The 12,940-nt window shown below is 38.3% G+C and overlaps 1 protein-coding gene across 14 annotated transcripts in view; it reads left to right on the top strand.

Annotated features, from left to right (window-relative positions):
• PKP4 (plakophilin 4) overlaps window positions 1-12,940 on the top strand; it is a 238,285-nt gene that overhangs the window by 66,463 nt on the left and 158,882 nt on the right. For 13 of the 14 annotated variants that reach the window (XM_078451276.1, XM_078451274.1, XM_078451275.1 and 10 more), the window contains exon 2: window positions 11,294-11,430. In XM_078451276.1, coding sequence (XP_078307402.1) covers window positions 11,299-11,430 — 132 coding nt within the window. In that variant the 5' untranslated portion in view covers window positions 11,294-11,298. Of the gene's footprint in view, window positions 1-11,293; window positions 11,431-12,940 lie in introns of those variants that run through there. The other variant, XM_078451281.1, reaches the window with a different exon arrangement.

Raw genomic sequence — 12,940 nt, 5'->3', positions numbered from 1 at the left:
AATAACGTCTAGTTTATAGTGTAATACATAATAAGTGAAAGATCGCTAATGCATTAAATAAATTATATCTTTATAAGATAATTCAGCGCTTAACATTTAATGTTTTAATCTTATGATACTTAAAAATAATACAAGTTAATTTTTTCCTTGTCCTCATTTCCTGTTTTGATGGTTGTATTAGTATTACTTGCTCATCATGTAACAAGCCGTCTTAAATCTCAGTGGCTCAAACAACAGTTTTTTAAATTTCTCACAAGTCTAGGTTGGTAAGGAGGTTCTTCTGGTGTTACTTGGGCTCACTCTGGTGGCTGCAGTAAGCTGATGGCTTGGTCAGGGTGGGACTCTTCCAAGATGGCCTGTCTTATATGTTCTGAGGTATCTGCCAGAGTGGCTGGGAACACTGGGCCTCTGTCTCCACAGTATCTTTTTAATCCTGAGCTCTTTCACAGCGTGGTGATATCAAGGTTCCAGATGAAGAAGCTACAGGGCCTTTAAAATTTAGCCTCATCCACACTGGCCACACTGTGTGAGTCACAAGAGGCCAACCCCACATTCAAGGGGCACACAGTGGGCTCTGTCTCTTCTGGAGAGGAGCAGCAAAGGCACACTCACTTGGAGTTACTCTGTATGTATTTTTTCCTACCAGGTTAAGTAAGAACATGTGTACAATTTATTTTCTTCAGCTTTTCACCCTCTGATGCTGACATCATGGGCAGTTTATTTAGACTTTAATCTTCACTTGTCGGAATTACTTGCTTAGCATTGTTTATATTGTGTCTTAGTCCTTCTATAATATGTTGTTTGGTTCCAGAACTTCCTTGAAAGATTGTTGAAGCCAAACTTTCTTGAGTCCCGATATGTCCTAACATGCTCTTATTTTGCGTTCATATTTGAATCATAGTTTTTGGTCAGTACCAGAAGCTATTGTTACATCCACTGTAGTTGATAAGGGCTCTGATGCCAAATGGACTCTCATTCATTTGTAAGCGATTTGTTTTTCCTCCATGGTAACATTTACAATCTTTTCTTTATCCTTGGAACCTAGATATTTCAATGGATTTGGTTTAGAGGTAGTTCATTTCATTCAGTTTGTTCACTTATTGGCCTATTTTAAATGATTAGTTTTCAGCTCTGAGAAATTTTCATTTTTTATTTCCTTTAATATTTATCCTCTTTTTTTTCCCCCTGTTCCTAGTACTCTTACTAGTCAATAAATGTAACCCTGGACTAGTCTCTAGTCTCCAAACTTCTTTTACCTTTTTCATCTGTTTTTTCTGTCTTTTTTTTTCAAGTTTCTGAGAGAATTATTCAGATCATTCTTATGAAATATTCTTTTTAAAAAATAATCTCTACGCCCACGTGGGGCTTGAACTCAAAACCCCCGAGATCAAAGGGTGCATGCTCTACTGGCTGAACCAGTCAGGCACCCCTCTTATAAAATACTCTTTTTGAAAAAATGTTATTCTGATATTTATTCTACTGAATGAGATTTTAATTTTTATCCTATGGCTTTAAAAAAAATTCTTTTTAATGTTTATTTTTGAGAGAGAGAGAGAGAGAGAGAGAGAGAGACAGAGCACGAATGGGGGAAGGACAGAGAGAGGGAGACACAGAATCCAAAGCAGACTCCAGGCTTAGAGCTGTCAGCACAGAGCCTGATGTGGGGCTCAAACCCATGAACTGTGAGGTCATGACCTGAGCTGAAGTCGGATGCTGAACCTACTGAGCCACCCAGGCACCCCTATCTTGTAACTTTTTATTTCAAGGCCACTGGCTGTTTCTCTTTCATGCACACAGCTTTCAGTTTAAAAACAGCATCATTCACTGTTACTTCTACATATGCCACTTTACTTTTCCTGTTTAGGGAATTGATTTCTTCTGGGCATCAGTAGCTGATCGAGGCACTGCTCTGTCTGGATCACTCCTTTGTTTGTCTCTAAATAAATAAACATAAAAAATCTTTTTTCATTTTGTTAACAGTTTTTCAGTGTTTGCCTGTGTTACAGGGACTGTATCCACACTCTTCACACTCCAAGGCACATCATTCACATAGAGCACGGTGTGAACCGCTCCCTTTGAGGTGTGAGCAGTGTTGACCCTTATGTTATATATTAACTATGTGTTTTATTTTCAGAAATTATTAGTGAATGATATATGAGGTTTCAGGCATTTTATTTTGTAATGTAAGCCCATTTTTTATTGAAATAAATACCTTCACATTTATGAGTTATATATTTAGTATAGTTTTATATGCAGAAGTATGTCAGTTCTCTATTTCCTTAGTCTTCAAGCTATTAAACACTATTGCAATCTATTTATAAATACCCTAAATTTTTATATTTTATAGATCATATCTAATAAGAATTTATCATTTTCTGCTATATTAATATTTTTCCCTTTTCATGAAAAAAAAAACTATAGAAGAGTACATAAAATATATATACAATTAAAAAACATTAAAAGGCAGGGGTGCCTGGGTGGCTCAGTTGGTGAAGCATCCAACTTCAGCTCCGGTCGTGATCTTGCAGTTTGTGAGTTTGAACCCCGTGTCGGGCTCCAGATTCTGTGTCTTCCTCTCTCTCTGCCCCTCTCCTCATGCTCTGACTCTCTGGCTCTCAAAAATAAATAAACATTAAAAACAATTTTTTTGCCTGGCTCATTTGGTTAAGTGTCAGACTCTTGACTTGGCTCAGATCATGATTTCACAATCCGTGGGTTCGCACATCGGGCTCTGCGCTAATAGCTCAGAACCTGCTTGGGATTCCCTCTCTCCCTCTGTCTCCAGCCCTCCCCACCCCTTCTCTCTCCATCTCAAAATAAATAAGTAAAATAAATAAATAAAAATTTAAGAAAACCACCTAAAAGTGTAAATATCCATTAATAATTCCCCATAACAGTCCAGCTCTCCAAAAGTTTTTAATGTGCTCTTCTAAAATTACAGCCTGCACCTTCCTTGCAGATATAACCACTCCTTTGACTTTGATAGTCATTTTCTTGGTACCTATGAATACATCCCTAATAAACAATTTTATCTTGCCTATATTTTAAACTTTACATGTATGGAATTCTACTGTTTGTATTCTTTTGTGACTTCTTTTATTCATCCGTATGCTTTTTAGAGTCATTCTTGTTGTATAGACCTTTCATTCATTTGTTATATGTCTGTAGGTAAAATACAGTGCATGACTATACCACAATATATTGACCCATTTCACTGTTAATTGTCATTTGGGTTGTTTGAAATTCATAGCTTCCACAGAGTGCTGCCATGACCTTACTTAATATGGTTCTCCAGGAGTTTGTGTGCAAGAATGTCTCTGTATAATCGGGAGTGGAATTACTGGGCTGGGGAATATATGTATCAGTAGCTTGACTAGATAGATGCCAAAATGCATTCCCAAGTGATGGCTCCTTTACATACTGATCAGTAGCCTGTGATATTTACCAGTGTTCTACATCTTTGCCAACATTTGATATTGATAAATGTTTTGTCATTCTGGGGGTTGTGTATTGATATCTCATTGTAGTATGAATTTACATTTTTCTAGTTACTAATGAGGTCGAACACCTCATTTTTGGCCATCCAGATTTCCTCTTTTCAAGGAGGTCTGTTTACACTTTTTGCATTTTCAAAAAAAATATCAGGTTATCTTTCACTGATCTTTTGATTGTAAAAATAAATCCATTAAGTCAAAATACTTAACTGCTATACATAGTTTATTCTCTAGAATTACTATGCTGTTTGGCATATAGCTTCCTTCTAAACAAATTCTTGCCAAGAAGTTTAAATTTGTTGGATAACTGTCTGATGAGAAGTTTAGTATGTAACCAACTATCTGTAAGCTTCCTAAAGAGTTGCAGATTTTAGTAATGCTTCTTACTTCCAGGATATTTTAATACTCTTAACTGTGAAAAGTTCATCTAGTACTACTTTTAGAATTCTAGAATAGATTCCATATGGTTCTGAAGGTGTTTAACTTCTCAGGCACATTCCTGATTCCCAAGTACTTCATTCTTCCAGTTTTGTTACAAGTAAAGCAAAGAAACTTGTCTTTACTACATAGGATACTCTGTAATTTATTCTCTTATAGTATTTTGTTTATCTAATGCTTATTCAAAAACGTTTATTATTGGGGCGCCTGGGTGGCTCAGTCGGTTGAGCATCCGACTTCGGCTCTGGTCATGATCTCATGGTCTGTGAGTTTTGAGCCCTGGGTCGGGCTCTGTGCCGACAGCTCAGAGCCTGGAGCCTGTTTCGGATTCTGTGACTCGCTTTGTCTCTGACCCTCCCCTGTTCATGCTCTGTCTCTCTCTGTCTCAAAAAAATAAATAAAGGTTAAAAAAAATTTTTTTAATGTTTATTATCCCATATTATTAATATCCTAATTTGAATTGAATTTAAATATTCATGATTATTTTCTGTCCTTTATTATTTTTCTTCATCTGTTCTTAGGCATTATTATTTTATCCTATCAATTTTGAAATGGTGGTCATCAATCATCATAACATTTTGTGAGTGTTGAAAATGAAGTCATGAGATATGTTATGGTCCAAAATACTAATGCAAAAGTGGAGAAGAAAAAAAAATATGTAGACTCCAGTTTATATCACTGGATAAGATGAAACAAAGTATACTTCGTATACTCTGGCTAAAAATTATCAGTAAAGAGAGTAGAAATGAGTAAATAGAGGAAAATACGGTATGTAGTTGATCTTCTATCCCAGAGAGGTTTAGCACAGAGATGATTTTATGGATTAGTATCATCTGTGATAAAAGGGATTATAGATATTGAGTCATAGATTGTACCCATATATATTATTACATCCATAGCTATATGTTACATCCCTACCCTGCATATATTACACCCACTGCCTCAAGATTCAGTACTCACACTTGAATATATGTGGCCTGCAACCTTGAGCAGGAAGATTTCCCATAATTCAGTGATAGTTCACTGTAAGATTGAGATACACACATGCACACAGTTATACTAACAGTTTCACCTGAAAGCTTGTCTTTGATAAAGATTATAGAGAAAGCACAAGTCTGTCTTCCAAAAAGTGTTTTGCAAGGTGCAAAAGAATGCAGCTCAACAGAATGATAAAAGTAGACCTGGGCAAAGAGGAAATTTAATAAGTAAAGTCTGGAATAAAATGAGAAGACACGTGTAAGAGTTGGTCACAAACTCACCTCTGAGCTTTGTACAACCAGCCAGAAAAACAACACTAAGATTTTCATTGTCCATCATTTCATCAAGAAAAAGCACAACTTGCTGCCCTCCAGGTGCCTTTACAGATAGCTGTGTATGATAGACAACATTCTGAAAAATGAGGGACACTGAAATCAGTTCAGATGTAGTTGTTTTCTTATCTTAGTGTCTGCCTCAAGATTCAGAGGACTTTGTTCCCTATTTCTAACATATACCCAGGGCAGGATCCCTTCTATACCATTCCTGCTACTTGATCATCTGAACTGTGATTAAAGACCTCTCATGAGAGGGAATGTACCAGCTTTAGAGGATTCTTGAAATGTTGGACACTGGACTATTTGTTTCAAAAGGAGAGGCCCTCCCACATGAAAAGATGCTCAACGTTCCTCCTCATCAGGGAAATACAAATCAAAACCACACTCAGATATCACCTCACGCCAGTCAGAGTGGCCAAAATGAACAAATCAGGAGACTATAGATGCTGGAGAGGATGTGGAGAAACGGGAACCCTCTTGCACTGTTGGTGGGAATGCAAACTGGTGCAGCCACTCTGGAAAACAGTGTGGAGGTTCCTCAAAAAATTAAAAATAGACCTACCCTATGACCCAGCAGTAGCACTGCTAGGAATTTACCCAAGGGGTACAGGAGTACTGATGCATAGAGGCACTTGTACCCCAATGTTTATAGCAGCACTTTCAACAATCGACAAATTATGGAAAGAGCCTAAATGTCCGTCAACTGATGAATGGGTAAAGAAATTGTGGTTTATGTACACAATGAAGTACTATGTGGCAATGAGAAAGAATGAAATATGGCCCTTTGTAGCAACGTGGATGGAACTAAGTGAAATAAGCCATACAAAGAAAGACAGATACCATATGTTTTCACTCTTAGGTGATCCTGAGAAACTTAACAGAAACCCATGAGGGAGGGGAAGGAAAAAAAAAAAAAGAGAGGTTAGAGTGGGAGAGAGCCAAAGCATAAGAGACTCTTTTTTTTTTTTTTTAATTTTTTTTTTTTAACGTTTATTTATTTTCGAGACAGGGAGAGACAGAGCATGAACAGGGGAGGGTCAGAGAGAGGGAGACACAGAATCTGAAGCAGGCTCCAGGCTCCGAGCTGTCAGCACAGAGCCCGACGCAGGGCTAGAACTCACGGACCGCAAGATCATGACCTGAGCCGAAGTCGGCCGCCCAACCGACTGAGCCACCCAGGCGCCCCCATAAGAGACTCTTAAAAACTGAGAACTGAGGGCTGATGGGGGGTGGGAGGGAGGGGAGGGTGGGTGATGGGTATTGAAGAGAGCATCTTTTGGGATGAGCACTGGGTGTTGTATGGAAACCAATTTGACAATAAATTTCATATATTTAAAAAAAATACATTAAAAAAAAAAAAAGGAAAGGCCCTCATGAGCTTGCTCTCATGGCTCCAGCCTTTAATTTTGAATAAAAATAATAAAACCGTCAGCCAAATTTGATTCAAAGTATAAAGACGGTAATGAAAGGCAAATACGAGTTTGTTACAAAACCATTAGTTTTTGATCTAGCTCTTAGGATCATAAATCTAAAGCATCTAACCTTGTTTGTCCATAGCAGCCCTTCAGAGGTTTATAGACATCTGCTTGACTGCATAGTCTCTCTCTTCTTGAAGTCAGACTTTCTCTTCTTGTTCCATTAACTGCTCTTTCTGTGTCCCCCTACCTCCCACCATTAAGGTCTGAGTTCATAAGGAGTTCATAAGGAGCAGGAGCTGTCATTCATTTTGTCCCTACTCCTGTGACTGGAAAGAATGACTGAATCCCTTCACCATCCTGCTCATTGTTTCCTGAACGGATACATTTGTGTCCATTCCTGGAAATGTGCCATCTGTAACTGGATGTGGACATGTCCCCAGGAGCCTGAAGGAGAGGTGTGCACTCCCATCATCTTCCTATCATCTTAAGTACTGACCTCAATACAGCATACAATCACCTTGGTTTTGGAACAGCTTTGTCTCATGCATGGTTCACTCATCCTGCTCTTGAACCTAAGTCTATAGCCTAAATCTTTTCCCCAATGTGTTGCTGAGCTAACCTCAATATAAGGCCCACATTTATTCCTATTGTTTCTATCTCATCCAGGCAGCTCATTACTACAGTGTGACAGTGTTTTTGTATCTTAATTGTATTATATAGATTAATTCAGTATTCATAGTGATTGAAGAATTTGAGCATGCCCTGTGTGTTATTCTTTACATTATAGCCTAAGTTTTTGGTTGGGATTGGGTCAAGATCAAACTTCTCTGGCATTACATTAGAAACCTTTATAGGATGATATGTTTCTGTTAGCCGTTTCCAGACTGTGAGAGTCAGCAGTTGCCCTGGGCCAGCCCCATTTCTGTGCTGATTGTAATACCATGGGGGACTTCTAATACACATGCCTCACTGGAGTCTAGACACACTGCATTTCCATGGTTACGCTGCCACAGACAGAAATTAGAACAGCTTAACATGACTTTTCTTTGGTGGGCCCCTTTTTCGTTCTCACAAATCATCTCTTGGATAAAATCCTTTTAAGAATCTCACCTAAGATGTATGTCTAGCTCTCTAGTTTATAATGTGAAGAGAGTCTACTTTTGTCTTCTCAAAAACAGCAATGGCATTTTCCTGCTTCCAGTTTTCTGTCACCTCTACCATTCTCTGATTCTCCAGAGAGCCCCCACAACAGTTCGGTTTTCTCCCATCCCTAGAACGTGATTGTCCAGATCAGGCAAGCTGAGGTCATTGAAGGAAGCACGAAGCCTAATTTCTCACAGTCTCTTTGCTAATAAGCACTCATTGTTATTTGGTTTTTTTCTTTGTTGAGGGGAAAAAGTAATATCATTCTGTGACTCTAAGTTTGATTCCTACAGCTCCTTAAATTGTTATAAGAGCTACAAGAAAGTGAACAGAAGACCATGTTAGGTTTAGAACTTGTCAGAGCTGTGGCATCCCTCCTCTGCCCAGTGTTGGTTGTGGTATTTGGAGACTGTTCCAGAGATGAGGGGCAGGGAAGTGTCTCACCTCAGTTACACATGGGCACCATGGTCATCATTCTTTAGCCCAACAGTATTAGCAATTGCCTGCAATGCCTTTCAGTCTTGAGGAATCTGAGAATGAAAAACATCATCCCTGCCTATGAAAATCTCTCCTGCTGAGTACTAGTTTCTTCTGTGAATTTATAAGCTCTTCACAGCCTCTACCTATAGACTTTGGTGGTGTTTGTTATTCCACTACTTGTGTCTTGCTGTATTTGGCCTTGATCTGATTCATATTTTGCTGCCTCAGCTGGGTGATGAGGCCACTAATGGTCAGTGACCCTGCCTTATGCCTGTATCCCCTTAACCCCATGCATATTATGTGGGCAGAGTGGTATTCAGAAAATGCTCATCCAGTACTGCTTCTGGACAGAATCATCAAAATATTGTGAAATTAAGTGTGGTACATTTACAGTAATGTAATAAAATAACAATAATATAATTCTTTATCTTTCAGGGCACCTGGGTGGCTCAGTCGGTTAAGCATCCGACTTCAGCTCAAGTCATGATCTTGCAGTTCATGGGTTCGAGCCCCACATCAGGCTCTGTGCTGACAGCTCAGAGCCCAGAGCATGCTTCAGATTCTGTCTCTCTCTCTCTTTGGGCTCCTCTCCTGCTTGCGCTCTCTCTCTCTCAAAAATAAACATTAAAAAAAAAAATTCTATATCTTTCAGTAAGACTTCTCCTATTTATGTAAACAATTAATAATTATTTCCCTGGTGATATTTATTTTCTCCTTTTCTCAAATTCTCTTTGTTCATTGAATTTATGTTTCTTTTTTCCTTACACATTGGTATTTCATGATATTTTACTCTTGACATTTAAAATTTTTGATTCTTGGCATTATTTGTTTCACTGTTGCATAGTAACATTTTTGTTCTCTGCAACCATCTGCTTATTTTAAGGTGTGTAGTTTTTCAATGGCATAGAATACTTTCATATCTTTACTTGCCTTAAATGTTAATCTAGGATATTTCGTGTGGCATTTGTTTCTTCATAGACTTCATATCTTGTTTTTAGTGAGCACCCAGTAAATATAGAAATGGGCTATTTTATTCAGTTGATGATATTTTAAGTGTATTTTATATCTCAGTAAGCCTACCACGTATACTAAAAAATAAAGATTACCATAAAATACTTCCATTGTGCTGTAGAAAGTATTAGTAGGCCCTTTTTTTAATGAGGAAAGTGGGCTCAACAAGATGGCAACTTGTCCAAGGGCACTTAGGTTTTGATCCTAGACCCACTTACTCCAACACTGAAGGGAGTTCCTCCTCTGCTCATACTTGAGGAGGTCCTCCCCCTTGAAGGCCAGGCTCTGCCCTGAGCCTTGGCCACCATAGAAATAAAGAGAGAGAATTCACTTGCTGGAGCAGGCATGCAGACTCTTCATGAAGCTGGCGTTAGAGACGCATCACATTCACTGCCTATTTCTGCCTATTAATATGACGACAATAAAACAACCACTGTTAAAAGCCCAGAACTTAGGGGCGCCTGGATGGCTCAGTCCGACTTCGGCTCAGGTCATGATCTCATGGTGTGTGAGTTTGAGCCCTGTGTTGGGCTATGTGCTGACAGCCCAGAACCTGGAGCCTGCTTCAGATTCTGTGTCTCCTCCTTTCTCTGCCCCTCCCATGCTCATGCTCAGTCTCTCTCTGTCTCTCAATAATAAAATAAACAATAAAAAAAATAAAAAGCCCGGAACTTAAACCTACCTTCACTTACTGTATAAGTCAAAAGAGTGAAGATGAGAGACGGAGAGAGGCGCAGGTGGTGCACATATCTTCCCTTGTCTTACAGGTTATGATTTTAGAAAGAAACAGCAAGCTGGTATTGAAATTTGAGGGAATGGGGAGGTTGGAATCCCCAGATCATACTATGGAATTAAACATTGTGGAAGTTGATAAAGAGCTGAAATGGAACAGTAGAGTAATTTTGAGGAGTAAACTGAAGACTATCAAGAAGAGTTTTTATGGTCTGAGATACCCATATATGAGTATGCAGAGTTACACATTGAACAAATAAGGTCTCATAAGCGTCATAGCACTTGGGGAGATTTGCTTAATGACTGGAATGCGACATGGAAAACATGGTCAGTCCTTCATTTATATATTCATTTATTCAGCCAACATGTATTGAATACCTATTACATATGCCAGGCACTAGGCTAGTCTCATGGTATGGTAGACTGCTGCATGATTAAGTTATTTAAAAAGGTACAACATTTTAGGTGGGAATCTTTTCCCAATCTTTTCCAAATTTATGAAAAGTCCATAACAGGTCAGGTGATTGATCTGGCAAACACACTGCTCTCAGTGTGTTATCTTAGGAGAGGCACCCCCTCTGTTGCCAAGAACTCATTCTTCTGTTAGAAGCTATGAGCCTGCAAAGTAGATCCACTAAGGAAACCAAATTAGCTGTAATACTCCAAAGATATCCTTGTTTCAGTCATTAATGCCTTCCGTTTCTTTTAAATACAGGAGACTTTTGTTTATTTTCAAGCCCAAGTTATAAACCTTCTTTTTTTTCTATTACATAAGCCTCTTCTGTAACCAGTAAAGCATTTGAATATTTGTAGATGTCATGTGTATACTTTATAAATTGGCTCCTATAACAATCTAAAGTATTTATTATTTGTTTCATGATATAATCATATTTATTGGCTATCTGAATAGAATATTCAGCAATTCAACAAGCTTCTAAAAACGCTTTAGTGTCCTTAGTATGTTTTTAATTAAGAGCCCTCCTCCCCAACACTTTTATGTCATTTTTCCTATGATGTCTTTAATATATTTTCTTCGTATGTATTGTTGTTATTATTTTTTATTATCATTTTACTTTTTCGTAGTACTAGCTGTACTTTGGGCCCTAGATGTTGCCTTTAAAAATCAAACAGCTGTAAGAAGCTGTGATCTTTGTATGTAGAAGTCCGTGGTATTTCCCAGGAGCCATCTGCAAATCCTCAGCCACTGCCTGCTCTGCATAGGAGTCTGTGAGCCCGTGTTAACTCTTTGCCTGCTTGCTTGCAGGAGGAATGCCCGCTCCTGAGCAGGCCTCATTGGTGGAGGAGGGCCAGCCACAGACACGCCAGGAAGCTGCCTCCACTGGCCCAGGCATGGAACCCGAGACCACAGCCACCACTATTCTAGCTTCCGTGAAGGAGCAGGTACATCCTCTTGCTGGAATTTGCAATCAGTTCTTTCTTCAATGCCTTTAAAAATTAATCTTTGGATGTGTTTTAAATTTGTCTAACGTCCTTGATGCCTTCACGTTTTTTAATTATAAGGTGTTTACATCCCTGAGTACATTGGGATGACTGGCATGTAGAGCCGCTCCAGGTGCCAGTCAGAATCGGAACATGCAGGATACTTGTGCGTCTGCAAGTAAGGACAACATCGATGGTGATTGGTGTCTCTGTCTCTCCCACATCGCAGAGTGTGTGCATGCGCGCCAAGCTTTGTGAAGCGTAGTTTACCCTGCTGACTTTTCTGTCAGGGCTCTGGCATCCCGAGGCCTGTAGTATCCTTAGATATGTTGAACCTTCTAACATTTTCATGTAGGTATTCTATAGGGTTGTCTCTGTGATTTTTTTGGATAAAGGCTATATTTGTTGTGTTTGTCTGAATCCAAGTATATTCATTTTGTGAGCTAGTGTTCTAAAACTTGTCAAACTGTGCCAGTTTGCTTCAATGTCATGTTTATGTTCAGTTTTTTAATAAAGGATACTATTTATCCTTCAAGTACAAGTAACCTCCTAAATTAGATCTTATCTGTTGTGCTTAGAGAAATTGGAACTCCTGCATTTAATTTCTTCAGATTTAAAAGCTTAATGAGGTAAATGTAAATTTAAAGCTCCACTGTTTTCTTTTCTGCCCCCTCCTTCAAAAATAAGACTCTTTCTGTTGGAAATAATTGAATAGTAATTTTTTAAAAAAAAATCTTATGGTTAAACCTCTGGTTCTTTTCTTCTCAGAGTTATAAACTTAGATGTATATTTGCTGAAATATTTTTTAAAAAATCAATAGTTCAGATGACTGATTATGACAGAGAAGAAAGGAATATTCACTACCTCATTATTTCACTGTTTGCTATAACTTAAAGCTAGGTATGTAGAGTGAAAGAATACTCCAGAATGATATCTGACATTAGAGCTATGTTTTCAAGAAGAATTTCACAGCTGATTCTGGTAACAAGATATCAGAATATTTTCCATCCCCTTACTAAAATGTGAGGCTTTTAAAACATTCCACAAACTAATTTGAGAAGACACAAAAAATTGTTGTCAGTACTGTTTTCATTTTCCACCAAACTCTAGGTTATCCAAGCTTCTCTCACCTTTGAGGAGGAAAACAAAGGACTCTTTTCTTATTGTACTTCATAGTTGTCAAGATTTGACCCAAAGAGCTGTAAACTGAGGAGACTCTGATTTATTTAGAGCTGTTAGTGTATACCGCATTTTGGTGGAACGTGACAGTAAATTTATCAAAATGCCCAGAACTCACTTAAAGCTAGAAACTGTGTCCCATAAACATAGCTACAGGAACTTTGCATTTGTACTTTGAGACCACATACCTTGCATGTTGAATAAAATTGGAAGCCTATTATGATTTTGGCACTGGAATTCCTTGATGGCCTCACATGACTTGAGCATTTTATGTTTTGGTGATAAATAGTAT

The sequence above is a fragment of the Panthera onca genome, chromosome C1 (assembly GCF_046562875.1).
Source record: "Panthera onca isolate mPanOnc1 chromosome C1, mPanOnc1 haplotype 2, whole genome shotgun sequence".
In the NCBI taxonomy this organism is placed as follows: Eukaryota; Metazoa; Chordata; class Mammalia; order Carnivora; family Felidae; genus Panthera; species Panthera onca.
The sequence above is the reverse complement of the archived record's forward strand: the minus strand, read 5'-3'. Positions and strand labels throughout refer to the sequence as shown.